At 40.7% G+C, this 27,364-nt stretch overlaps 3 protein-coding genes across 5 annotated transcripts; all 3 read left to right on the top strand.

Annotated features, from left to right (window-relative positions):
- Nucleotides 1–4,002: 4,002 nt before the first annotated feature.
- Nucleotides 4,003–6,130, top strand: LOC109527405 (cysteine-rich protein 2). Of its 2 annotated transcripts, none has more exons than XM_019889327.1 (4): nucleotides 4,003–4,172; nucleotides 5,574–5,668; nucleotides 5,753–5,807; nucleotides 5,887–6,130. In XM_019889327.1, the coding sequence occupies exons 1-4, from the start codon at nucleotides 4,130–4,132 to the stop codon at nucleotides 5,922–5,924; spliced, it is 231 nt and encodes a 76-aa protein (XP_019744886.1). In that variant the 5' UTR covers nucleotides 4,003–4,129; the 3' UTR covers nucleotides 5,925–6,130. The 2 variants fall into 2 exon arrangements, with proteins under 2 accessions (XP_019744886.1, XP_019744887.1); XM_019889328.1 differs by having other exon boundaries at nucleotides 4,005–4,172; nucleotides 5,921–6,130.
- A 1,408-nt stretch (nucleotides 6,131–7,538) lies between these two features.
- pi4k2b (phosphatidylinositol 4-kinase type 2 beta) lies at nucleotides 7,539–16,931 on the top strand. Its single transcript, XM_019889285.1, has 11 exons — nucleotides 7,539–8,079; nucleotides 10,499–10,650; nucleotides 11,031–11,111; nucleotides 11,210–11,329; nucleotides 11,435–11,566; nucleotides 12,322–12,475; nucleotides 13,314–13,375; nucleotides 14,250–14,352; nucleotides 14,643–14,776; nucleotides 14,913–14,972; nucleotides 15,845–16,931. Exons 1-11 carry the CDS (start codon nucleotides 7,734–7,736, stop codon nucleotides 16,016–16,018), a joined length of 1,518 nt encoding a protein of 505 aa, XP_019744844.1. The 5' UTR covers nucleotides 7,539–7,733; the 3' UTR covers nucleotides 16,019–16,931.
- A 242-nt stretch (nucleotides 16,932–17,173) lies between these two features.
- htra3a (HtrA serine peptidase 3a) lies at nucleotides 17,174–26,990 on the top strand. Of its 2 annotated transcripts, none has more exons than XM_019889298.1 (8): nucleotides 17,174–18,487; nucleotides 19,852–19,942; nucleotides 20,898–21,120; nucleotides 21,881–22,075; nucleotides 22,182–22,214; nucleotides 23,363–23,507; nucleotides 23,595–23,645; nucleotides 26,534–26,990. In XM_019889298.1, the coding sequence occupies exons 1-8, from the start codon at nucleotides 17,989–17,991 to the stop codon at nucleotides 26,596–26,598; spliced, it is 1,302 nt and encodes a 433-aa protein (XP_019744857.1). In that variant the 5' UTR covers nucleotides 17,174–17,988; the 3' UTR covers nucleotides 26,599–26,990. The 2 variants fall into 2 exon arrangements, with proteins under 2 accessions (XP_019744857.1, XP_019744858.1); XM_019889299.1 differs by lacking the exon at nucleotides 26,534–26,990 and adding an exon at nucleotides 23,716–24,721.
- Nucleotides 26,991–27,364: the final 374 nt, after the last annotated feature.

Below are 27,364 nucleotides of genomic sequence, written 5' to 3'. Positions count from 1 at the left end.
TGTTGTTGTCATCGGTGTCAATTGCCTGATCAGGGATGTACCATGGGTGTCCTGCAAGATTCCATTGTAGGACTAGTTCTTTTTTCTCTTAACATTAATTACTTTCCAAACGCATGCAAAAACATCTACATACAAATGTATGCAGACGATGCAGTAATATCCTTACAACTGAATTGGCCCAGGTTCAAGATTGCCTCACAAAATCATGTTTACAAAGCAACACCTTTTAAATTTTAAAATGACTGCTGCCTGCATGATGTTTTCCAATTACACAACCCCCCCCCCCCTGCAAATTCCAAAGTATTTACCGGAGGCAAGGAACTCAAACTGGCACAAAACTTCAAGTACCTTCGACTGTTCCTGGATTCCGCTCTCACTTTCAAAAGTCCATCCATCCATCCATTACTGCATGCTGGAGCTTACCTCAACTGTCTTTGGGCAATAGGTGGAGTACACTCTGAACTGGTTGCCAGCCACCGTGTCATAAAAACATTCTGTAACAATCAAACTCACCCTTCTCAATTTCAAATATATTCAATCATCTTTGACACTTATGGCAGTGAGGAAGTTTTTGCATGCTATGGTGTTTTCATGTATTGAGTATTGTTTTACAAAATGGTCTCTCAAACATGAAACCACATTCAAACAAATAGAACCATTATATAAACGAGCAATAAAAATATTGGCCAGAAAACTAATTTTGTACTGTGACTGTAATATTCTGGAGATGTACAGTCTTCTGAGTTTTGATAATTTTAGATATTTTAAATTGGCTTGTAATATATATAAAATACACCATTGACAGGCACCACAACTACTAAGGGAATTTGCAAAGCTGAAAACTACCAACGGCAGCGCCACTAGGCCTGTGGTCAGAGGAGACTGTGATGTCCCCTACAGACGATCAATTTTTGGACAGCCTCTGTAACATCCGGAACACTGTTTCGACTTTGTCGGTTTCGCGTTTTCAAAATAAACGTCTGCATTTTGGGGATCCAGAACATTATTCGGTCCTTTCTCGACCCTGATATGGATAAATTTCAAGCCCAAAATGTTCACTGGATGCTATCTTAAGTCTATCAATGGAGCAATGGATTTTCACTTAATTAACAAATATAATTTGATTGTTTAAAATGAGTTAGTATTAGTTTTATGTAATCTGCATATTACAAACAATACTCAAACACATTTGCATTAGGTTTCTTATTCAAATTGACTACAGAAGGGAAAGATGTAGTGGGGGAGATGTTGATTTACACTCATTTGCTGCATGTACAGTATTTTGATGCCATTTTTACTTGTTTTTTGTATTTAATGTAACTGATGTAAGATGACCAACGCTTCATAAAACAATTCTGCACAAATTAAAGTCTCTTTCAGATCAAAAAATCCATACACACAGTTGGAGTATTGTGATTTGGCAAACAGATTCTGTAATACAATCAAATTGACCTATCTACTCACATATACAATCATGGTCTCAGTTCCAAAATAACCATTCACTCTATAGAGGAATCAAGGGATTTATAGGCGTTGCCAGATTAAAACAGAAAAACAAGGATTTATTTTCCCAACTTTTCCATCCACTGACAGCCACATTAGAGGCTTATAGTCTTTAGACTGTCACAGAGGGGGATATGGTGAAAAACACCCCATTTTGTTGTGGATGCTACTTGTATAATACAATGAACTAGTATGGTCGAGCATCAGTGTATTTGTAATAGTAAATGCTCCGTTTTTCAAAACAGAAAGCCTTATTAAATCTGACAAATTGTTACATATTCATGAACAGAAAAAAATGTATTAAATTGATATACAGCGCTGTAAACTAAACAGAAGTGATTTACAGTGTAGTGTTTTATTGTTTTATTAGCTGATTATATTTTAAATGTGTTTTTAACTTGTTTTCTGTGTGTTTTCATACACATGCAAGAGTGGTTAAAAGCAAGCAACAGAGAGGCAAAGCCATGCCATATACTGAGATCAGAACAGTGACAAGGGTTCGAAAACCTAAAACCTGCTGATGAATGGGTGTGACCGGCTGAAAGAGGAGGCTTTCCAAGGTTTTAGTATGGGTGAATGTACTTCGATGGTGTACGCACACTAAAAGTGCATTTATGTGTGGGCAGGAGGAATTGCCCAACCCCCATTCTCAAAGCCAGCACTGGTGGGTTCGGCATTGGCAAGTTTCAAGTCAACAGAGGAGATGAACCGGAGCGCCATTTTCTCCCTTTTTCTACAAGGCCTTTCTAGTGGCTAACGGCATTCATTCAATGTTACGACAAATCCTGCTCACACACAGAATATTCCGACATCCCTCCATCCAGTGTGCTGGTGTACCTCATATGACTTGGCAGAAGTGAACCTCACATTCGTGTGTGCCAGAGCAGGAATGTGTTTGTCAAGAGTTTTGGCAGTTTTTTCAAGGCAGCCTGACCAAAATATCCACTGGGAAATGTGGTTTTAACGCCCCCTCGCATACCTCCTCCTGTGTCCTTTCATTTGGTGCTTTCACAATTAGATTGCTTCCGTTTCTGTGTGCCATGCTATCTCTTTCTTTGTAAATTCTCAGCCAGCGGGAATCCTCACTGATTTGTTCCTTTGGATCAAATAACACCAGTTCCCCGTTTTGTTTTGACTGCATATTCACTCTCTGTTTCCTGTATTGAAATCCTGATAATTCCATTTATATCAAAACACGTGGACGATGAGATATTGCCGCACACACGAATGCTAATGGAGAAACATGATAGTGGGTATCTTGTGGGGTCAGATGAGATACAGAAGCTACTTGGTATTCCAACATCTCCAAATCATGACACACGGGAGAGGGCGCTTGGAAAATACAGTATGCAAATGATGACATACCTCATATTTAATGATCTTCTGAAATTCATTAGCTGTTGAAATGATGAACAGACTGTGATGTGTCAGACAAAGGACAGCATATTGTAAATGGACAGTCTTGTCCATGTAAATCAATATTTGGGATCTACATTTGTTGACCAAAAGCAAGAAATACAAAGGCCCTCCACAAAGTACTTTTCCCTCAATGAGGAATAGTCTACCTCAGTAAAATTAGTTGGAGTCCATCCATTACTCACTCATCCCCCCTCACAAATGTCCTTCCTGAGGTCCACTTCCAACAGCTATCTTGAGGAAATAACCGCCTCCACACTGACTCAAGAGTCTGCTGCTCTCTGTGTGACTCTTTTTCGTTCTCCCAACTTGGTCTCACACTGCCTCTCCTCCTGCTTTTTGGCTGCGACCTCTTGTGATGTCACTGAAGGAAAATGGTCCGTGCATGAGTGAAGTTGTGAGTGCTCGCTTGGTGCATGCGCATGAGTGTCGATTGAGTGAGAACAAGAGACCCGGAGGAAAAGAAAGGCACAAGTATCTGATTTCCCTTCTAAATTCAGTGCCTTGCCTCCTTCTTTTTAGTCTGAAGAAAATGTGTGCAGGAGTAAAAAAAAGACGGCTGTGTTTAAGTTCCTGGGAGTCTTTTTTATCAAGATGTGAGTCAACTGTAGACTTTATGTTTCAATTTAAGGGGTTCTACAAAATAGGGCGTGCTGTATAGCCTATACCACTGGACTTATAGCCATTTTGTGCTGACTGTTTGAATAAGAAAGTATGGACTTTTGATTTATCTCTCCATTCATCCATTTATCAGGTTCAAGGTTGTTGATGTGCTTGAGCCGAAACCAGCTGACCTAGGGTGAGAGGTGGGGCACATTGGACTGGTCATCAGACAAACTACAGCCAAGGCGTAAATGAGATTTTCACAATATCAAGACTGAAGGCAGGAACATGCACAAACAAGCAGCAACTAAAGGAGCCCCCCTGCCACCCCAAAAAATTACCCTTGTCCAAATGCTTCTGCTTTGGATATAAAATTTACCTTAATAATGTTGACTGCTTGCTCTTTGCTTTTCTTTGCTTTTCTTCATGAAACTCACAGTTCTCTTTTCCTGTGATGTTTCACAAACCACATCCTGGCTGCGGCTTCAAACGGTATACTGGCTAACGGTGTGAAAACACACACACACATATCGCCCTTTGATAGAGCATATTCTTTCATTCTCATTACAACAGTCACATACGCTAGCCATTCAATAATTACACAGTCATGGTAAGCTACTGTCCAATCTGTGGGAAGCCTGTCTATTTTGGTGAGTATATGACCTTTTACCTTTCTATGCCAGATGAGTGTCTTTCTGACATTTTCTCTCTCACCAGCTCTTTTAGTTTTGTGGTTTAACAGAAGGAAAACATTTTGAAGAAGTCATACAGTGCTGCATAATTTTGATACTGTATATTTTAACATATAAGACAAGTATAAAAGTGTCATTCTTATAATGGATGTTTTTACAGGGAAAGGTTAAACTTCAAAGTACAGTATAGGCCTATTAATACAAATGGGCTACATTCTATTCTGCTTGATTGATCTTGTTGGCTCAACCCATGAAGAACAATGCGTTTTGCTCTTTTCAAATAATAGCTTGAAGTACATGTCTTAAAAGATAGCTTCGGTAGACATTTTATATGTGCTGAAAAGGTTTGCAGAGACTAATTTGTGGCATTCACATCTCCCTGTTCTTTGCTATCTTGCGATAGAAAAAAGATATTTCATATTCTTCTCTTATAAGCAAGCACTCTCTCATTTCCATAATGACAACAGGATGTGGGTGTAGTGTAGTCAAACAAGTTTGCATAACAGTCAGTTTTCTTATTTCTCTAACTTCTCACGAGTAAATTACTTTTAACCAGTCAATTATACAATGAAGAAAACAGAACAATATTTGGTTGGGAAAAAAAAAACTAGTAGTAAGTAATTGGAGTGTCTTTTTGTAATAAACAAATACTATGCAAAAACTTTCCTTGTAAAATTTACATTAAAAAACTTTACTGTAGGGATATTAGAGTATATACTGTATGGATATATGTCACTCCAATTATTTCAGTGTGTTCAGTATGTTTGTCTCTTAAGCATAAAGCAATTAAGTTAAAATTGTCTGACACAATCACCCTAGGGTGGCCCAGTGATCCAGTGGTTAGCGCATCGACCTCACAGTGCAGAGGTCGTGGGTTCGATCCGGCTCCTGTGTGGAGTTTGCATGTTCTCCTGCGTGGGTTTTCTCGGGGTACTCCAGTTTCCTCCCACATTCCATAAACATGCATGTCAGGCTGATTGAACACTCTAAATTGTCCCTAAGTGTGAGTGTGAGCGTGGTTGGTTGATTGTCTCTGTGTGCCCTGCAATTGTCTGGCAACCGGTTCAGGGTGTCCCCCGCCTACCGCCTGAAGACAGCTGGGATAGGCTACAACATCCCCCGCGACCCTTGTGAGGATAAAGCGGATCGGAAAATGGATGGATGGATGGACAATCACCCTACTTTCTGCCTTAGCAATCATCGAAGTAGAATCACAAATACAAATACAAGAAACATATTTTAAAAGAAACACTGCATTTTGACTGCATGAACTACAGTATTATGTTCATTTAACATTCATTACAGTGGACAACACATCCTCCTCTTTCTCAGCAAAACCATTCCTCTTTGTTGGTTCAGGTGAGAAGAAGAGGTCTTTAGGAAGAGATTACCATCCACTATGTCTGAAATGTCAAAGGTGTAAAAGACAGCTCACACCTGGACAACATGCTGAGGTAACTAAATTGGGAATTTGTAACACATAAAGCAAATAGGTGGACGATGAAGAAAAAAAAATCCTCTTGTTGATTGTGTTTCAGTATGATGAGAAGCCATATTGTTCATACTGCTACATGAAGATGTTTGGTCCAAGAGGTAGTTTCTAACCACTCACATTCAAACTTAAACGCAAGGTTATATATCCAGTTGCTGGATTTAATCACCTCCTCCCCAGACCTCCACCCCACAATATCGCTTTCTCTCAACAGGTAACAGGTGATCCACAGGGAGTCTCAAACCAACTGGGATGACTGAACTGATCTACCATCATTGACTGACAAGGAGAGGAGAGCACATAAGAATGATGGACTAGATATTATCAGTGTTCCTGTATTTGATTTAAGAAATGAAAGAATGTGTGTGACTTGGTCATTCAGACACTAATAATAAATGCATTTTAACATTTCCTAACACCAAAACTGATTTTAAGCTTTGATTAAAAACAAACCAGGTGGGGTTACGTTAATCTTATTTACAAAGCAACAGCTTCCTCTAGAAATGAGTTGAACTGTGGATTAATAGGTACTCCATTAATCTTCAAAGGCAAGGATGGGCAAGATAACTACTGGTAGATCTTGTACCAAAATAGTCTGAAGTGCACCAAAATTAATGCATGTGGTGTGTCATCTGATGGTTTTAGTTGACACATAAATAGAGTGATATGATGAGCTTCTCTGCAGTATCATGTGTTCCACAATTTAGACTTACCTGGCTTGTACAAATACAAAAGTCAACACATCTCAGCAAGTAAGGAGAAATCTAATGGACAAAGCAAAAGTGGAGATGCACACACTCACACATCACGCACAGGCTAAAATGTAATGGACAAAGCAAAAGTGGAGTCAATTGAATGATGCTTTGTGTGTATAATGCCTTTGAATGTGACTGTCTCCCTCTCATCCACCAAGATACCTCATTCATCCTCCCTTTGCTCAACCCCAAGCACTCCATCCCCGCTCGTTCCCTCCCCAACCCGGCTCCTTCACCCTCTAACCTCCTACCTTGATAAATCACATTACTGCTGTGAAACCAGCTGGTTGACTGCTCATTTGCATGTTCCAAATACAGTGCTTTATTAGAGAGAGAGGTGGTGGTGAAGGGACAGGGGGATATATGTGGAGAGGAGCCAGGGGTTAGCAAGAAGCTGTGGTGAGTGTAGGCTCATTATTGAAGCCTCATGACAGGTGATTTCAAAGCCAGGAAGAGGCCCTCTGACTGTTACATGGAATCAACAGGAGCACGGAAAAAGAAAAATACAGCAATGGAAAATATGGTTGAATTTTGAGAGCTACTTGTATGCCTGATATATTCATGATTTCATATCCAAGGACAAAGTGAAGTGTGTGGAAACAAAAGCATTTGAACACGTTTCTAGTTTTGCCAAGACTCATCACTTGGCCTTGTCTTTTTGTGTGTAGCAGTATTGACATCTAGTGGTGACTTCAGTTACAAAAATGGATTCGATGAATCCATTGCGACTATAAAATCACAGCTGCGGTATAAGTGTCTGCATTTTATATATTATAAATAGTTTATCCATGTATTTTCTTGTTTTGTGATGTCATACCGTGACTGACTGAAAATAATCCGATCCATTTGGCCCCTAGCTGATTGTTTTTAATTCTGAGCGATATTAATTATCGTTCACTTCTCTGGTATTACTACGTTTACGTTTATCAAACCTAGATGGCAAAACTATCACCACAACAAAACGTGTCTAGTCGTCGTTTCGACTGATCACAGTTATGAAAGGTAACTGTTCGGAAACGTTCTCGATTTACGAACAGTAAGCGAAGGCAAATTTGAGTACGCATGCGTACTGAATGAACCAGGAAGTGAGACAGTCGGCGTATGCTGTCATGTACAGTGTGAGCGAAATCGGCTCTCACGGAACAAGTGTTTGGCGTTGATGTTCGCTCAATGGGACATCAATTGAGAATGGATTCTTGACAACTCCAACACAGTGTGGTATTCTATTGGTGTACATTCAAGAAGTAAGAATTAAGAACTGAGTGCTCGACAATGATGTCAGAATGCGACCCGACAGGGACCTCGGAGCCTGCGTTGGACACCGAGACAACCGCGGTTTCGCTACCGGAGTCCAATTCCCTCAACGTACATCCTTCAAGGGTGTTATTTGACAAGAGCACGCCGGGCTCGGGGCTCCAATCTAACCCCGGCTTTGCCGTTCGAATTTCGGACTCGTACGAGAGCGTCTTGACTGAGCTCGAGGCAGAAGGCTCCGGCGAAGACGCGTTGCTGTTGCCGTGCGTTGCTGGAAGCTCGTCCCCACCTAAAAGTGCCCGAGACAAGAGCAGGCTGAGCAGACTCAGCTCGTCGTCGGATAGAGACACGTTAGCCTCGCCAGGTAATAATTGACCAGAACAAGTGCTGCTGGATATTTACAAAAATAGCTCTGGTTTGTGTATTTATAGAAGCTGTGTCCGACTGAGAGAAGAGTGTTTGAGATCCTGGCGTACCCTATAACTTACCCGCCATTTAATAATAGCCACGTAATTGCTACCCGGATCTCACAGCAATGATCTAGGTATAGCGACGTTGTGCATTATCCCTCTAGAGACAATTAGTTGGTTCACGGTGTTGTGTAGCATTCCGTTTGAACGCTTATTCGCTGTCATTGATGTCTACACGGTATAGTTTCAGGTCCATCTCCTCGCTATAGCTAGTACACTGTCCTTAAAACATTTATGCACACGACTAGGACGCACTAGTCCAATAGCTACTGTATTCATTAATGCTGAGGCAGAAGTGTGGATTTTTTTGGATCGGATCTAAAATAACTAGTGGCGTGCATCTTTCCACAAAAGACGATTCAATACGGTTTTCGATTCGTCAGGTGTGAATCAGGGACGGTTCGATTTGAAAGTGTAATGATTCGATTCGGTTCGATACAAAACACATGACATGTTTTCCCACATTACAGAATGCCACACTTTGAAATATGTGCAGGAATCTTGCAGCTAACATTGAGTATTCATCGCGTCTTCGCCTGCGTACCGAACCTTATTTTCAGTAACGCCGTGATTGGCTGTTGCACACAATACTGGCCATTAATCAAACAAAATGACATCACTGTTTCTTTATATTATTTCATGTCTCACTGCCAAGCAACTCAACGTTAGTATTTCACAACACAAAAATAGCTACTATGACAACATCAAAAAAATTAATAACAATAATAAAAACTTTACTTTTAGAAATCCGTGCCTCAAAGGAGGGGGGGGATAAGCATCTTGGTGGGCGAGCACTGAGGCATACAACACAGCCAGCTGTCTTAACTGGCTGGATTGAATTGTTTACCACTTTTAAGGGTCAACCAAGATAGTATTTAGCTGCCAACACAACCACCTTCTGTCCTTAAAAACAAAACAAAACACAACAAAACAAAAAAACTTCTCGTCCTCCATCCTCTGTCAGTCCCAGGGACGGTATGTCCATCACTGTGATTAAAGACAGTTCACTCAGCCAAAGAGAATGTCAAATGTACTTTAATGTACTCAGTTTGACTTTATGACATAAAATGCATTTATTCTTATTTGAGACCTGTGCACGATTTGATCATTTTAGGTTCAGACCATTAGATGAAGATTTTTTTATTTAAGTGATAAAACACCACTACATAAAAGGGTGTCCACACTACCATTAATTAAACATTCATGACCTTTCATATTTTTGTTTATTCTTGCAGTTTGTTTCCAAAATAATTGTATTCTATTGTACCATATGTTTATTTGATTGATTCAGCGCTATTATGCTTGGTTCAAACCAGGTCTTGTGTGCTTCTGTTCACCATGGAACTACAAGCGGGTTGTTTTGAGTGGAGAGGAAGAGGGGCTATACTGACAGTCAAAAAAAAGTTTAAACAATGCTTGTCAACCTGGTGGTGGTGGTTGTGTTATTACCTTGGCTGTGGAATGCTACTTTGGTTGACAGCTGGAAACAAGTTGTTGCACTCGCCGGATATGCTAACTTCCTGGTAAACAATTTTTTCCCTGAAAATGTATGTTACATATGCAATATGTTAGAAAATAAGTGTTGAAAACATACAACATACAATTTAGTACTAAATTGCTGAGATACAGTGCAGAACTCTCACCCTCTGAGTTGTGCGAATATTTGGCGGAGGGGCTATAATGGGGCCGGGCTGATGCAATGAAGGAACAGAATGAGTCGCTCCACCCTGAGCATATCAGTACACTGTGACCTCAATTCAGCTGTGGCACTGCACATTTTCCACTTCGCAATTGATAATAGCTTGGGCCATTTCTACCATTATGACGTGCAGTTAGCCATCAAGCTAAGCCTACAACCTGGGAAAAAAAACATATTCCCTGAAGTGCTATTTGTTATTTGAGCTATGTCTCTGCAGTGACGACTCTGGCTAAGCATGTTCTAGGGTTTGGCCACACAAATATGATGATGAGGCTAACTAGGCTTAAGTGTGGCAATGAGATTTAAAATAAGATAATAAAACATTTATTTGTCTCACAATGGAGAAATTCCCAATTTACAGCAACAAAATTATGAAAGTGGGAAAGTAGAAGACAAAAAGTATCTAAATATATAAATATTTGTGTCCTGTTTAGCCTCATTGACTAAGAGATTTCAGCACTCTAAAGTGTAATCATTGTGATTGTATACATTTATTGCCATATATATGTTCCTTGGTGGAATGTTGTTTGCATCATCATTCTACCTTCATAGAAAATTCAACAAGATAAAATTCTGATATAAAAGTGAATACCACTCTCCATTGGTCTTTTTAGGCATCAACAATGGGGACATCAACCACTTCCCAGATGATCCTGAGTTTGCGGATATTATCCAAAGGGCTGAACAAGCCATTGAGGGTGGTGTCTTTCCAGAGAGGATTTCGCAGGGCTCCAGTGGGAGTTACTTTGTTAAAGACCCAAAAGGGGTAAGGAAGGCATTCATTTGTGACATTCAATAATGACACGAAAACAGTATCGATATATTTTTAAGTGCTCTTTTAAATGCAGACCATGTCTCCACCCTTCCCAAAAAGAGAAATTGTGAAATATTATTTTTGGAAAATTCATGGAGAAAAAGATTGTTGTATCAAAAAGAGAGAGCCATCTTGCAGCATGTTCACGACAGAGAGATTGTATGGATCCCACTCTTATTTGCAGCGTCTATGGCACTCAATAGTCACCGCTGCTGGTATAACTTCACTTGAATCTTTTGTTCTTTTCTCAACTTTCTATCTATCTGTGGTGTTTGGGTTTTTTTTTGTATTTTGCCAATGGAAGTCAACATCACTCATTCTGTCTTCAACAGAAAGTCATCGGTGTTTTCAAACCAAAGTCAGAGGAACCCTATGGTCATCTGAATCCCAAATGGACCAAATATTTTCACAAGGTAGTCATGTTAGAGTACATGGTTCATCGTTCTGTAGCTCTTCAGTCATACAGTACATAAGCAGATAAAGTGCATCTCCATTGTGTGTCTTTCTTTAGCTCTGCTGTCCATGTTGTTTTGGGCGGGGCTGCTTGTTGCCAAACCAGGGTTACCTCTCAGAGGCTGCTGCTTCGCTAGTTGACAGCAAACTGGGCCTTGGTGTGGTGCCAAAAACCAAGGTTAGACTCTCTCATGTGTATCTGCATACAATAAATCGTGTTTTTTTTTTTCTTTACGAGCTATAGTTTTAGCAAGTGAACTGAGTGGTTGTTTTCTTCTGTCAGGTGGTGTATTTGGCCAGTGAGACCTTTCATTACAGTGCCATAGACAGAGCCAAATCCAGAGGGAAGAAGTACGCTTTAGAGAAGGTGCCCAAAGTCGGACGACGCTTCCACAGAGTGGGCCTGCCACCAAAGGTAATACTACCTCCTCCTTATATCAGTGCTTCCCAAACTTTGTGCACCCCCCCTTTTTTTGGGGGGGGGGCGATCTGAAGTAAAGCTTCAAAAGTATGTGATCAGAATTTCATATTGTATGTCTGTGCTCCCTAGCAAGTGCTAGAGCAGTGTTGCCCAACCCTTATTGAGTCAAGGTACATTTTTCACACTGGAACATATTTCATGGCACCACTTAGCAAAATGACTCACAAAAAGTGGATATACATTATTATTAATTATCCATGATTGAAGGTACATTATTAACCAATTATGCACCTTCAATAATCTAATAGAAGACCATTTTAATTTTTTGCCTGCTACTATATGTGATCGGCATAGATTAAAAAAAAAAAATATATATATATAGGTATAAATAGTGTTTTTACAGAAAATCATTGAAAATTCATTGTCTTTTTTCTCCTCTTTTAATCCTTTTTTATTTAATATTGCTTTTGAGAAGCGTACTGAGACATTAGTTCCCCTCATTTTTCAATGGTAGTTAACCAAAATCTGAGTATACAAGACCTTTCAGTGTTACAGTCTTTTGTATAGGTAATGTTTTGTATAGAGCACTTAGACTGTATTATATTTGCTTGTGAAAACGATGCTCTCAGGAAGTAAAATGAGGAAGTTGGCTGACATATCTTCCATTTGATGTCATAATTACACACAGTTAAAATGCAAATGCTGAGGGACAATGATGCAATCCTGGGTATTTTTATATCTTGGTTTAGGTGGGCTCATTTCAACTGTTTGTGGAAGGTTATCGTGAGGCCGACCATTGGCTGAGGCACTTTGAAGCAGAACCCCTGCCAGAGAACATCAGAAAACAGCTACAGTCACAGTTTGAGCGGCTGGTGGTGCTGGATTATGTAATCCGAAACACAGGTGTTTGTCCATGCAAGAGTGTTCACTGAACTACAATGCAAAATGACATTGCTTTAGTTCATTGTCATATTATTTTCTTATTGCTCTCTCTCTCTCTCTCTCTCTCTCTCTCTCTCTCTCTCTCTCTCTCTCTCTCTTTCGCTCTCTCTCTCGCTCTCTTTCGCTCTCTCTGTTCCTCCCTCTCTCTCTGTTGCTCTATGTTCCTCTCTCACTGATTCTCTCTGTCTCGCTCTTGCTTACCTAACAGGTTCAGTGTGGGAACTTTTCAAACGTCTGTGCTAGGGATACAACAAGAACGGCGATAGCACATTGCCACGGTGCCGCCGTTGTCATGTTACATAAAACAAAAAAAACGTTACTTTTCGCCCGCTGCCAAACACAGCATTGTGAACTACATAGAGCATGTTTATTCTGTTGCACCAATAAGAACACATGACGTTACAATGACTGTTCCAGCCTACATCTTTGTCATTGCTGTTATTATGTACAAAAACATAATATTGTGCGTTTTGGTTTTTAAATATAATTACTGTACTTTTTTTTGTAAACAATATAGTGGGTTTTTATACAGTATTGGGAGCTATATTTTTAAACTCCCCAGAATATCGTGATAATTATCGTATCGTGAGGTTCATATCGTGATGATATCATTTTGTGACATTTGGATATTGTTATATCCCTAATCTACTGTACTGAAAAATCTCACAATACAAATTTGTGTAATTTTTTCCCATTAATTGTCTGCAACCCACTTTTGGGTCCCAACCCACAAGTTGAGAATCGCTGCTTTATTCTATCTTCACATAAACATGCCTTAATGAAATCAATTCCTTGTCAGATCGAGGAAACGACAACTGGTTGATCAAGTATGAGAAACCAGGCGAGTGCGACGGACCAAAGGTGAGTCTAATCGTCGAGCTAATGTCCCTTTCATCTTGTGCATGCTGGCACTTTAATGGCATTTGAATTAAATGTCTCTGGAACCCTCTACAAAATGTGCATTTTTACTTTTATCTATTTATTGATTACATTTTGTTCTATTGGCAGTAAACAAGTTGGGTCTGATGTAGTTCCTCCCTCTGCTGGTTATTCAGAAGTATTTTAATGCCATTTGCTGCTGATGACAAAAAAGCTCTTTTGATAGGCCTGAACTACTGTATTTAGAAAAATAAAGTTCTTGAGATTTTTTTTACCTCAGTGTTGCAATTACAATTTAATATCCAATTATTTTTTCAAGGTCCTCTGTTCATGTAACACATTAATCTGTATTGCAGTAAGTAATCGTAGATTTATTAAATAATTGTTTTGGTTTTGAAGGTTACATGTACACTAAAATAATGGCAAATGAACCACGGATTCATAAGAAATACAGATTATCTACTTCCATTAGAGTTTTTAATTTACAAAACATTTTGACTAGACGTCTTAAGCATTCACTGTGACTTCACAAAGGTACCAAACAAGAGTGACGTCAACATAAGTCATCAAGTCATAAATCAGATTACGACAATAATTCACACAAATCAATGGCTTTATCACTTCCAACTTTTCCTGTTTCATGAAATAATGAAATCTATACATGTTGACTGCACTGCACCAGATTCCAGTGGGTGCCAGAATGATGTGACTACTTACCATCAGTCATTATTATCCACATATCGATTAACAAGCACTAGGCTGTTCATCTGTCTGGCCAGTTAATCAGGCCTTTGGACAGCAACCAATAACTGATGGTGGCGTCAGTCATTAATAATTGAGTCTCTTCTCACTCCAGGATTCAGAATGGCAGGAGAACAGTTCCCAGCCTTGCATCAAGATCGCAGCCATTGACAATGGCCTGGCCTTTCCCTTCAAACACCCTGATGAATGGAGAGCCTGTGAGTTGGACCTTTTTTATGGATCCCTTCTTGATGATGTTTTGCATCAGTGATCTTTCCTGAGGAAGTCATTATGCAAAGTTACAATCATGATTATCATTAACCCCCTATTAGTTGGCACTGGGTCATTATGGTCTTTTTTTTATTTTAAATTAATAGACACAGTGTGCATGATGCTATTTTTGTTTGGTGGTCTTTTAGGTGTTTTATCTCAATCTTAAAACTTAAACACTTGAATAAAACTATTTATTGAGACCAAATATTGTGAGTTTATGCTTTTCTCTTTTCAGACCCCTTTCACTGGGCGTGGCTCCCCCAGGCCAAAGTGGCTTTCTCCCAGCAGACCAGAGAGCTGGTGCTGTCCCGCCTCTCGGACATGAACTTTGTGCAGGACCTCAGTGAGGATCTCTATGAGATGTTTATGGTACAGAGCAATAGTTTATCTTTTACAAATTCAATTTTTATTGTCAATGTTACCAGATATAGACCAGCAGAGAGATGCTACAATCTGTTAACACTAGTAGGGAATCAGCTAACATTAGTCAATCTCTTCTTGTCAGAGCGACAAAGGTTTTGACAAGACCATGTTTGAGAAACAGATGTCCGTCATGAGAGGCCAGGTGAGTTTCCTGTTGTCTCTCTTCAGCCTTTAGGCTCTCGTTTCCTCCCCTCTCTATCCGGTGTTTATCTGCTGTGCTTTATTTTTGGGAATGTCTCATCTCGGGCTGGAGAAAAAAAAATCAACCAATTAAACTACAAAAATGGTCCATAGAATTTTTTTTGCCCAGAGGCATTGCCAATACCATTTTAGGCCATCCACACACACGTTTCCTGACCACATAAATCCAATGTTTCTATACATAGAGACTGAATGCTCTATGTACGGTGTACAAAGATTGTTTCTCCTGAAATTGTCAAAATCCTTGGAATTTTGCCGTCTCAATTCTGGATTTCGGCCTGGTGTCCAGTGGCTAGCGCGGCAACCTCACAGTGCAGAGGCACCGGGTTCGATTCCAGCTCCGGCCTTCCTGTGTGGAGTTTGCATGTTCTCCCTATGCCTGCATGGGTTTTCTCCGGGTGCTCTGTGGGCCACTGTTAAGCCCTGCCATTTTTGCTTTATTTTGCGTTCCCCTAGGCCGGAAACAGCCACAAAAAATAATGTAGCTATCCGGGTCTGGCCATGGGCATTGAGTTCGTTACATGGTTTAAAAATCGCTTTTGTATTTCTGAATGCATTCTAGTATGCAGCACTTTAATGAGCATCAGTTAAGGCATGTTTTCTGCTAGCTGTCAAATGTAATTTTGTTGTGTCCCACACACCCCACCTTCTAGCAGTATGGTTGTTAATTACAATAACAGTGGGGGGGTTAATTTATTAAAAATGTAATGCAGCCAACTTGGCAATAACTGAAATTCTGTTACCATTAAGTGTTGCCTTTTGACAATTGAAATTGTTTGTGAATGTAATCTATTTGAATGCTGTGTGTACCAGGTATTGAATCTCACCCAGGCTCTTAAGGATGGCAAGAGCCCTCTACAGCTGGTGCAGATGCCTCGCGTAGTAGTGGAGCGGAGCCGGTCAGGTGGCCAGGGCCGAGTGGTAACCTTGGGCAACGCCTTCACTCAGACCTTCCACTGCAAGCGACCATTTTTCTCCTCTTGGTAGAGAGGGAACATCAGCCACTGGTGTTTTAGGTTCCATCAGGGAATGTTTTGAAGAAGTAGGATGAAGAATGTTTTTTCATAACGCTGGTTGTGATGGAAATGTGTGATCAGCATATGACCGCTTGAGAGGATGACATTCCATTGTTTCCGAGAGAGACTGGGCCTATATGGGGTTGTCAGGGTTACTTGATTGGATAATCAGCGTGAATGGGCTTTGTTTTTTGCGTCAATCACAATTATCCTATTCACAGATTTTACAAGTGGGTCAAAGGACTAAAAAGAACAGTGTACAACACCTCTGTGGTCCGCAGATGTTTGACATTCTAAGTAAAATAATGGGCATTTCTAGAAAAAAAAACATCAAAAAATCGTCTCTTTGCCTTGTATGGAGACTTACTGAGATTTGAGAATTACCGGTACAGTATATGATAGTGTCACCAAAATTGATTAACCCAACGTTCCTTTCCCAAATTTATTGAACATACACAAAGCCAGTGTCACCAACCATTACAGTACTACTGCCAAACCCTTGTCTTCAAAAGGACTCTTGAAAAGCCTCAAGAAAAAAAAATACTCTTATTGAAACTTGAATTTAAGCCTGGGCGGAAGAGGAAGACGACTTGGAATAACCATATTGCTTGAATGTAATGTTTACTCTTTGTACTCTTGTTCTAATACATTTCACAGGGAGTGAATGCTGTCAAAAACAATCTCACAACACTGAATGTATTTGTTCTTTGACATGTATTTATTTACCTCACAGCATGGAGAGCCGCACCACTGTCACCCCTCTGCGACTTATTGTTTAAAGAAAGTCAAAGCTGTGTATGTATGCTTCTTGACATTTTTATTCCAACATGATTGTATGAGCAGAGTTGTATATTTAACAAAATTAATAAGATCTGGGAGCATTTCATCTGCGTTTGGTGGGGTTTTGTAGCTTTTCTGATCGTTGTCTCATCCTGGTCAAGAAGAAAAACATGAAAACTCCTTTACTGTGCGACATGGGGAATTACATTTACATTTTTTAGGTGAGAAATTAAATACTAAACCATCTCTGATGATGAAGCTTTTGTTCCTTTTTAGCAGTATGACTGTAATGTGCCCGTACAGTGTGGCACTCACCATATTAAAAATGGTACTGTATAGGAAACGGGTCGTCTTATATTGTGGCCTCAGTAAGCAGCAGTCGCCATCTTGTGGCTATACCTTTGATGACCGAAATATACTTGTGCCTTTTCACTCTTAATGTGCCTTTCTGAGCTCAGTATATCATGCATTTTTATTTTTTAATTCAGGGTTTTGCCCATACTTTTAAGTGAATATAAAATTACTGACGCTTATAAATCAGCATGAAAGCCCTTGTCAAATTTTTTCAGACTTGCAAATTCTGTTTTAACAGTTTTCCATTGTTTGCTTGATTCATGATGTGTAATATAATAGTATATTTATATCTTTAAAGATCTATCCATTCTATACTGCTTATAGAATTAGTGTCTGAAGGTGAGAGGTGAGGTGAGCCTCGACTGATCGTCAGCCAGTCGCAGGCACCTACAAACAAACATTCATTTATGCTTATATTCACATCTACGCACAATTTAGAATTACAATTAACACAAAAAACATATTTTTGCAATTGTGGAGGAGGCCAGAGTACATACAACGCGCAAATGATAATTAATCCAGTCACTTATGACCTTTAATTTCAACACGTACTTGTGCAGAGGTAACACTTAAGCGATGTAATCTTTCATATACTAAACTAATATTTCAACGATCACATACAATGTTACAGCTTGTAACATTGTAATCGCTGACCATTCCTTACCGTGAGTATGTGGTGGCCAGTTGGATTCTGACTGCAACGACGAGACTAGGCATGCAGGATACCACCCCACCACTCAAACCGACCCCATTGCCCACCTATCAGCTACACCCATGATTCCAGGTTCTTGTTTCTATCTATAAGTGATGTTGAGTCTGCAGACCTTTTTTTCAGGGCTTGACAACTTGACAAGAGTTTGTATTTCACTGAAATTAACGTCACCGTCTTCCCGCAACTTCAGCATGATTACCCAGCAACTTTTATTCACAGCAGCCTTTCTCTGTGCTTTTAACCTCACCGGAGCCGTATACCGTCCCAGCTGCCTCACCCGGTGCGACCCGAACTCCTGTCCAAGCCCCATTTCTACAGCTGGATACGTCCTTGACCGATGCAACTGCTGCAAGGTATGCGCACCTGGAGAGGGCGAGGACGACCCCTGCAGCCGCAATCCTTGTAAGGACGGCATGGTGTGCGTGCGACAGGGCTCCAAGGGGATCTGCCGCTGTAAGGTGGGATATATGGTGTGTGGGAGCGACGGGAAAACGTATGGAAATGTTTACAAGATGAGAACAGCCAACCGCAAGAGGAAAGGGAAACCCGCAGTCCACCAAGTGCACAAAGGAAATTGTGCTCTTTCAAGTGCAGGTACTAGCAAGCCGTTCGAGTATTTATTCGATATTCCTTACGCTGAATTGTCCACGTACGAGTACACAAGTTGACTTAATGACGTTGTGTTGCTGGAAACGGTTTTTTTCCGACTACATATTCCTACAAACAGAAAGGGCGCATATAGAACCACATCCAGAAGTGTACACAGTACAGTAGTACCAAATTCAGGACCCTCATAGGTAAATCTTCTGAAGGACCCTCACTGCACCCTTAAGCCAACCTTGCCCCCCCCCAACGCCGCTGCAATCTGTCGCTAAAGTCTTTGTCCATCGTGAAGTTTTTTTTGTTTGGTTTGTTTTTACTGTGGTTTGTGAATTAGGTAGTTTTATGCTTGAGTTTATTGAGGAATTAATAACCCCCAAAGAAGACTAGAATAAACGCAACTATTAGATATATTTTTTTCCCCCACAGATTACTCCAAACAGTTGTCAAGGCTACGGTACAATGAATTTGTTCGGCATAAGTACTCTAGTAGCTAGAACATTTATACCACTAACCCAATGTTTTACTTATCAATATAATCAACAAATAATAGCCGTGTTTTTAAAATGAGTAGGTTGATAGTTACAAATAGTTGCCGACAGTCATTTCGCCTTCACCTTAGAGGACTCTTGATTGTCTGGAGTACGCTCAAAATTGTGTACTGTATTACAACTGGATGTCTTGAGTCAGCACTGGCATGATTGTGAGAGGCATCAATGGTCTCTTTGTACAAAATAGCAAAATGTCATGGCTGTGGCGAGCTTCAGTACCACAGCTCATATGCATAGTCTTGAGTAAACTGAGGACAAGCCTGAAGTATTAATTATTATTATTATTATTTTTTTAAAGCAAGACAAGCAAATGTTATGAGCATTGTTTGTTTTGTATTGTCCACATTGGCATCCAATTTCAGCTGTGTTTTAATTAACCACCGATTTCTCAGCGATGTTAAACTCACTCGTGATTACATGAACAGTGAACAGCCACTGCACCCAGTCCCTCTGCTACTGCGGGCGATAGGGACCGGGCCGCCCAGCGAAGAGCGAAAACCCACGTAGAGGCCTACGTTCGCATTGCGGGATGTGATGCCCAATTCAGAGTTCTTGTTAAATCAGCAGTTTGAAATGCTGCAATAACTCGGGGCAACTTCAGCCCGCATATTCATTCAGAAGATGTAGTCTGGTCCTAAATTCATTTATTGTGTACGAGTTGGAAATTAATCAGTAACAGTAATGAAACTCATCATTCATATCCTATCATAATGTAATTTGGGGAATAAATAGTGTGTATGTATGTATTGGACTGTGTGTTTATGCATGTAAATACTGACATTTAGACTGAAATATATGTCAATATAGGTACCAGCAGCCCCCGCTACAAATTCAACTTCATCGCTGATGTTGTGGAGCAAATAGCACCAGCCGTTGTCCATATTGAATTGCTCCTAAGGTATGTGCATTTATGCAGTATGTTGTGAGTATGTAGCAGACATCACTTCTATCAGTCATGCATCTTCCATACATTACACGAGCAGGGCACATACAGCGAGAGATTGCAATTTAGTCACTAAGTGGGAACTGAACCACTCAATGAACTTCACTGGGATTTCCTCTCAGGAAATCAAGCGATTGAACTACTTCACAATTACTGCCTCCTTAACAAATATACATCCATGCTCTGTACAGGTTAATCTCACCAGAGTCATGGGTATGCTGGAGGCTAATCTCAGATGATTTTGGACATTAAGTGGTGCAAACGGCAAACTGGTTGCCAGCCCATTGCAGGCCATAAATAGACAAACATTCACCGTCACATTCACACCTACGGACAATTTAGAGTTTTCAGTTAACCTACCATGCATGTTTTCGACACATGGGAGGAAACTGGAGTACTTATAGAAAACCCACAAAGGCACAGGGAGAACAGGCAAACTCCAAACAGGAAAAGGCGCACCTGATCAATAATAGCTTACATCTCCACTCAATTGCGCTAAGTGTTGTGAAAACATTTGCTTTGAAGCACTAGCTATTGTTACTGTATGTGCTTGTCTGTTCCTCAAGTTTGCAGTTCATTGAGGGTAATGCCAAACATTAATGATTACACATTGAGAGTCTATGAGGCACTGTTTTACAGACCCTTAATTTTTACTAAACAATACAAACTATTGTTAATTGTTTTTTAAGTATTTCTTCATTCTAACACCATACCTTTTGTCTTACAATGATTTTTAAGTCAATTGTCAATTGATGGATTTTGTCTAAATGGCGAAGTTTTTTTGAAAATATATTTTTTAAACTACATGTGAGAATCCACACGTGCCAAACTGCAAGTATGTAGGGGTCCACTGTGTACAGATTGTATACATTGTACCGCATTATTTTTCCTCTCTCTATTCTTTCCTCAGACATCCTCTCTTTGGCCACCACATGCATCTTTCCAGTGGCTCGGGTTTCATTGTGACCCACTCTGGCTTGATAATAACCAATGCTCATGTGATAACTACCAGTGCCGTGGTGATGGGTCAACTCCAGTTGCATGTTCAGCTCCATGATGGCAGCGTGTATGAGGCTGTGGTCAGAGACGTAGACAGGAAGGCTGACATTGCCACCATCAAGGTCAACCCTCAGGTAAAAAAAAGAAAAAGAAAAAAAGAAAAAGGAACAAAGCACTATTAATGCAAGTGAGTATTGTTTGAACTTGCAGTACACTGTAGTGTACCAACCCGTCTATAGCAACTGCTCCCATCCTTTTTTATGTCGCAGACCACTTTCAATAGAATAATATTTTTGATGAAATGGCACGAAAACAATTAAGAACAAATGCTTAAAAATACAACTTATCCTCATGCTAAATTTACCGTAGTTGTTGTAATTAAGCCGTGTTCAGACTGCAGGCACGTGGATCTGATTGACATCAGATTCCTCCTCAAATCTGTGTTTTCATGGCTGACTGTCCACACTGATTTTAGCAAGTGTCCAAATTTGATCCGGCCGACATGCTTTACACTGGTGGATTTACCTGATTTTCAAAATAAAACCTTCTTTGAACTCTGATAAATAGCTTCAGTTCAGTCTCTCTATATGGTCCTGTATTAAATAGCCCACACCAGTAGCGTTCCATGGCCCAGTTGTTGGAGACCATTGGGCTGGTGTATCACACTTCACACTGCCAGGTTCTGAAAGTGGTTTGCAAGACCTTCAGAAGGCTAACAGCACTATGTCCATAAACAGCAGGACTGTGACGCTGACGTGTGTATTATCACACCCATACCTGACATACTTCATCTTTGGAAGCTTCCTTCCCACCAATTCTCTGACATTTATTCTGTGTCATTTTTGCTCTTTGCCTTTCAACGTTTGCTCAAAGTGTGTCTTGATGTGTGAGCAGAAGAAGCTCCCTGCGCTGCCTCTGGGTCGGTCAGCTGATCTCAGACCAGGTGAGTTTGTGGTGGCCATAGGCAGCCCCTTTGCCCTGCAGAACACAGTCACCACTGGCATCGTCAGCACAGCACAGAGAGATGGCAAGGAACTGGGCATCCACGACTCTGACATCGACTACATCCAGACAGACGCCATCATTAATGTTAGTGTCTGCCCGCACACGCTCATTCATAACATTCTGATTGTTTGCGCAAATGCCGAAATAAAAATTGGCATTGTTTCTCCCTTTTATCGACTTATGTGACAAGTATGGAAATTCTGGAGGACCCCTTGTTAACTTGGTGAGTATTATACGGGCCATTTCAAAAACCTCATCTGTACTGTAGATACTTACTTACTTAGATTATTACTCATTCAAAACTACAGGCAATTTAGAATCTTCAGTTAACCTGCCAAGTATGTTCATGAAATGTGGTAGGAAACTGTAATACCCAGAGAAAACACACAGGTATTGGGGGAACATGCACAACTCCACACCGGCGCATGGAATTCAACCCACAACCACAGAACCGTCAGGCAGATGTACTCACCATTTGGGCATTGTGCCGCTGCAAATTAATCTTGTTATTCAGTATTTACCTTTTTAACCCAGCCGCTGGGGGGCAGTGCCCTCCCCTGGGGGTGCACTGTTCCCCAGTGCCGGTCCCAAGCCCGGAGAAATGGGGAGGGTTGCGTCAGGAATGGCATCCGGCGTAAAACTTTTGCCAAGACGACCATGCGAGTTGGTAGGACGGTTTAGAGGGGCGGATGGAAATTACTGACTCGCTGTGGCGACCCCTGAATAGGGACGTGCCGAAAGGAGAAGAAGAAGAAGATTCAGTATTTACCTTTTTGTGAAAAAAGTACAAAAACAAAGAAAATTATCTACAATTAAGATTTTACAGTATACAATTGTAGTTTAGTTGTAGTTTGAAAAAAAAAATCCATCCACATTTCCTTCCCTTTATTATACAAAAACAGGACATTATTTCAAATTGATAGTGCAGAAAATGCAGAAACTATCATGATTCAGGTACTGGGTTGGTCCGATCATGATTATTGGCCGATCGATCACAGCACCACTGGCAATTGTTTGTCTTTTGTAACTTGTGATTGGCTGGCAACCAGTTCAGCATGTACCCTGCCTCTTGCCCAACGTAAGCTGTGATAGGCTTCAGCTAATTTGTGATCCTGATGAGGACAAGTGCAATAGAAATTGGGGGGGTGGGGAGAATGAGGCCATAATTACTGATGTTAATATCAAGTCAAATGAAGTGAAATGGCCTTGAATTTTCCTCAAGTGTGGACGAGTGGGTGTAACTTGGAACTTTCTGTACAAAATACCACATTAAATACAGTCACAAGTGATCAATGTGTCTGCAGCAAATCATGATGGAAATGCCGATTCTCTCACGGGGCGTTATGAAGTGCATGTTTCAATTTGTTTCAGGATGGCGAGGTGATAGGCATCAACACTTTAAAAGTGACAGCGGGCATCTCCTTTGCCATACCCTCGGACCGAATCAGGCGTTTTCTTGCGGAGTCAGAGATTAAATATTCCAATGAATTTGGGTCAAATTCTGAGGAGAGTCAAGGTAAGAAATGCGTTTCCTGTGAAGAGTTAAACCCGTTTCTAATAATGGAGTCAGTACATTGTATCAGTGTTATCTCCTTTGTGACAGATCCCACTACACCTTCAAATGGCTTGACAGAGATGGCAGCGTCAGAAGCAGGTGAGCTCCACAAGCCTGAAACTTCTATTTAGTCTTAAAGCATTTGCTAATTACTGTACTGTATTCTCAGGAGTACTTGGAGGGAAGAGACGTTTATTGGGCATTACAGTGCTTACAATTACCTAAGTGTGAAGATACCGATACTGTATACGGTGATGCCATACGTGTATTGGACTATATGCTGTTTTTTTTACTTTGACATTTCCTGGAAACACAACAAAAAGAACAGGATGTTATATATTTTTTGTACTAGTGGACTTTGTAGCATTAGTGCTGCGTGTTTGCTTGCTTCAGTCTCGCAGTAGCACGGCAATATCACAAGTTGGATTTTCCTGACGTCAGCAGAGGTGTTATGGTCCAACAAGTCATTATGCAATCAGAAAAGTTTGTTCACACTCACATGCACATATCAAAGAAAAGACACACACAAGTTGGAATTCACCTTGCTGAGCAGCATTTCAAATGTAGCTTCACCTACTTTAGGGATGTCACATTGTTAGGTGCCATAATGGTGGTATGATGTATAATCGCGAGCGAATAAGTTCAAATTCCGGTTCAGGCTTTCCTGTGTGGAATTTGCTTATTCCCATTATGCTTTGCGGATTTTCTCCATGTACTTCCTCCCACATTCCAACATGCATCTTAGGTTCATTCAAGATTCAAAATTGCTCATTGGTGTCAGGGTTAATGGTTGTTTGTCTACTGTATACTACTGCCGACTAGTCCAGTTTGTTCCTTACTTCTTTGCCCCAAATCAACCCTCAACCCAAATGAGGACAAGCGCTATTGAAAATGGATGGATAGATATTGAAAGTGTACGAACTCAGATGTATGTGTAAACAAAAAGGGGAAAGGTTTTTAATTGTGAAGTTGAATGGTCAAGCACTACAAAACAAGGAGGACATCTATGAGTGCCTTTGTATGATGCCAAGGTTAAATAATATTTATAACGATGCATGGTTAAAAAATGATGAGTATTTTTTTTTTTGTTTGCAATGCATGCTTTGTTTTTTAATAAATACATCTTCCAAAGGACAATGTTTACTGTCCGTGGAAATGAAACCACAGCTGCACATCACCTGTAAAAGTAACAAATTTGGCTTTTTTGTTTTGATCATCCCACATTTTTTTCTTTGTCCTCATCATTTTATTTTCACCTCCCTTTGTTTTTTTTTCAACAACATTCTTGCCTTGCCTCCTTGCTAAATTTGCAAATTGCTGAAGACATAAATGTCAGCTATCAGATCTCAGAAAAAAAGGATAAACACAAAAGGCGGGCGGGGTGATGGCTCAGGGCTTGTTACTCTGCTGCTTCGTTGGTCTCACAACAACAAGCAACTGTCCATCAAAGCATGAACACAACTTGCACCCTGCAGACTTACTGTTTTGTTGTTTCTGAACACTGTACTCAGGCCGAGCGCACTCGGCCAGCTGTGTGCTCGTCAGGCCCTTGGCGTGTGCATGCTCGTGCGCTTGGGCATGCAAGGCTGCCTTATAAATCAGCCTGTACCTATCTGTTAAACAGTAATATGCAATAATGTTGTGTTAAAAGATCGCTGTGTATTGGAAATTATGTCGGAATTAGGGCCTATGAAATTTCCCAAATGCCATCCCGCCCCTGGTTAAGTCCCACGCTGGACAAATTGGTTCCACATTGCCCAGGTAGGTGTTTCCATGTGCGACGTCTCCCTTGAGGCAGTGCTGCAATGCGTGTGTGCTTTGAAGTCCTTTGTGTGAGTGGGTGCTTGCGGTATTTTTAGTCTGGCGAAAGACATATGTATATTCAAATCATAGTGGAGCGCCAGAGCAAATACAGGAGACATGTTTGTCATTCAAGAAAAAAATTCCATATTATTGAGATCCACAATGATTTTTTCCCCCCACATAACTTGACAAACGAGATGTAAATCCTTTAACTAGCGACAGCATATGCACACTTGCACAATCTAATGACATGCAGCCAAAAGTTTTATGTAAAAAATAAGTCATACAAAATTATTTGTTTTGATTACCACACTCAGAGATTTATTGTTGTGGTACTAGTTTGTAGTGGTGTAGGACTGACGTGTATCACACTGCACGGTATTTCGAGCATTTTGATTGATTAGGTTTCCCCCTACACACAAAACCCACTCCCTCGCCACCATCACCCAAACAAGCGTAAAGTCAGGTTTCTGTATCTTAACTCTGTGGCAAAGTTTGCCTCTGAGCTATGACTACATGGCCATCTCGAGACCAAAATGTGTACTGTAAACTACTGCACGGCTCATCATTCCCAAAGTAGCCAATAGATGGTGTCGTGGATGTGCAGACCGCTTTCTGACATGGCTATAAATCAGGAAGTGAAATTATACTTTTTTTTGTTTTTTTTAACTCCATAAATCTGCTTCCAGGAAAGTATGACGTGCACAAGCAGCGTGTCTGTATAAAGCTGTCCAATCCCTGCAGAGAAATATGTTTTTATGATGTATTTTAATAAGCCCTCCTTGAGCTGTCAACGCACATTGTGGTGGAAAGGTGTATGTGTCCCAATGATCCTGGGACTGGGGTCACGGACAAAGCATCCAGTCTACCCAGTCTCACTGACTCTCACTTCCACTCACATTACAGACACGTGCATGATAGGTTAATTGAAGACTGTCAATTGTTCATAGGTGTGAATGTGACTGGCGACCATTCCAGGGTGTATCCCGTCTCTTTCCCAAAGTCAGTGGGTCCACCAACCTAATGTTGACAAGCCACCGAGAAAATGGATGGATGGTTTGGTTTGTTATTATGGACATTGGAAAGAAAAACATCCATTTATAGCAGCGTTGACATGATTCGTCTGGCCAGCAGCAGCAGCAGCTTAATTAATGCTCGTAAATATCATCTCTGTGCTCCTATAGAAGTCACCTGGCACTCAACGGTGACCAAAAGCAAGGAAACACATTATTCAACGAGACAATTATAGTATGTAACATCTTGGGGAAAGAGTCTACACACTGAGCTATCTGACATTACAGAATGACAGTATTAAAATAGAACTACAGAAGTAAAATAGGCCCTAACTACTTCCATCTGCCTCGATTGGGTGAGTCATGCACACGCGCACACAAACACACACACACAATTGTCTATCGCACACAGTGTAACGCAGACAAAGTAACGCACCATCTCTTGAAAAAATGTGGCTCCATGACTGCTCAATTAGTCTTGGAAAATACTAAGTGAGCCCATATGTTGAGTGCTCTCTAATCTACACTGCATAATCACAGTGAAGAATCTATAGTGTTTATAGCAGGGAGGGACAATTTAAATGTTCGGAGGGGCCACAATTTTTTCAAATTTTTTATTAGTGCTACTGGGGGACCACAAAGGACCACACACTTCCTAATCAGATGTATGACAAAGATGCTGTTTTTTAAAAATATGGACAAAATGTGTGGGTTTTCTCTGGGTACTCCGATTTCCTCCCACATTCCAAAAACATGCATGGCAGGCTGATTGAACACTCAAAATTGTCCCTAGGTGTGAGTGTGAGTGTGGATGGTTGTTTGTCTCTGTGTGCCCTGCGATTGGCTGGCAACCGGTTCAGGGTGTCCCCCGCCTACTGCCCAGAGATGGCTGAGATATTTTTGGCTTTTCCTATCCGTTTTCTCTCGTGATTATCCTCATTAAAGTTTCGGGTGAGCTGGAGCCGAGCCCAAAGTACTTTGGGTGAAGCACCCTAGCCTGGT

The sequence above is a fragment of the Hippocampus comes genome, unplaced genomic scaffold (genome assembly GCF_001891065.2).
Source record: "Hippocampus comes isolate QL1 unplaced genomic scaffold, H_comes_QL1_v1.1 scaffold86, whole genome shotgun sequence".
Lineage (NCBI taxonomy): Eukaryota > Metazoa > Chordata > Actinopteri > Syngnathiformes > Syngnathidae > Hippocampus > Hippocampus comes.
The sequence above is the reverse complement of the archived record's forward strand: the minus strand, read 5'-3'. Positions and strand labels throughout refer to the sequence as shown.

Bases quoted from the DNA above. Each gene is read 5' to 3' on its own strand.
- LOC109527405 (XM_019889327.1), top strand. From the start codon at position 4,130: ATGGTAAGCTACTGTCCAATCTGTGGGAAGCCTGTCTATTTTG. The intron at 5,669-5,752 runs GTAACTAAATTG...ATTGTGTTTCAG, and splicing joins CACCTGGACAACATGCTGAG to TATGATGAGAAGCCATATTG. The intron at 5,808-5,886 runs GTAGTTTCTAAC...CCTCCTCCCCAG, and splicing joins GAAGATGTTTGGTCCAAGAG to ACCTCCACCCCACAATATCG.
- pi4k2b (XM_019889285.1), top strand. From the start codon at position 7,734: ATGATGTCAGAATGCGACCCGACAGGGACCTCGGAGCCTGCGTTGGAC. The intron at 10,651-11,030 runs GTAAGGAAGGCA...TGTCTTCAACAG, and splicing joins TTGTTAAAGACCCAAAAGGG to AAAGTCATCGGTGTTTTCAA. The intron at 11,567-12,321 runs GTAATACTACCT...ATCTTGGTTTAG, and splicing joins GAGTGGGCCTGCCACCAAAG to GTGGGCTCATTTCAACTGTT.
- htra3a (XM_019889298.1), top strand. From the start codon at position 17,989: ATGTTGAGTCTGCAGACCTTTTTTTCAGGGCTTGACAACTTGACAAGA. The intron at 23,508-23,594 runs GTAAGAAATGCG...CCTTTGTGACAG, and splicing joins AAATTCTGAGGAGAGTCAAG to ATCCCACTACACCTTCAAAT. The intron at 23,646-26,533 runs GTGAGCTCCACA...GTGCTCCTATAG, and splicing joins GATGGCAGCGTCAGAAGCAG to AAGTCACCTGGCACTCAACG.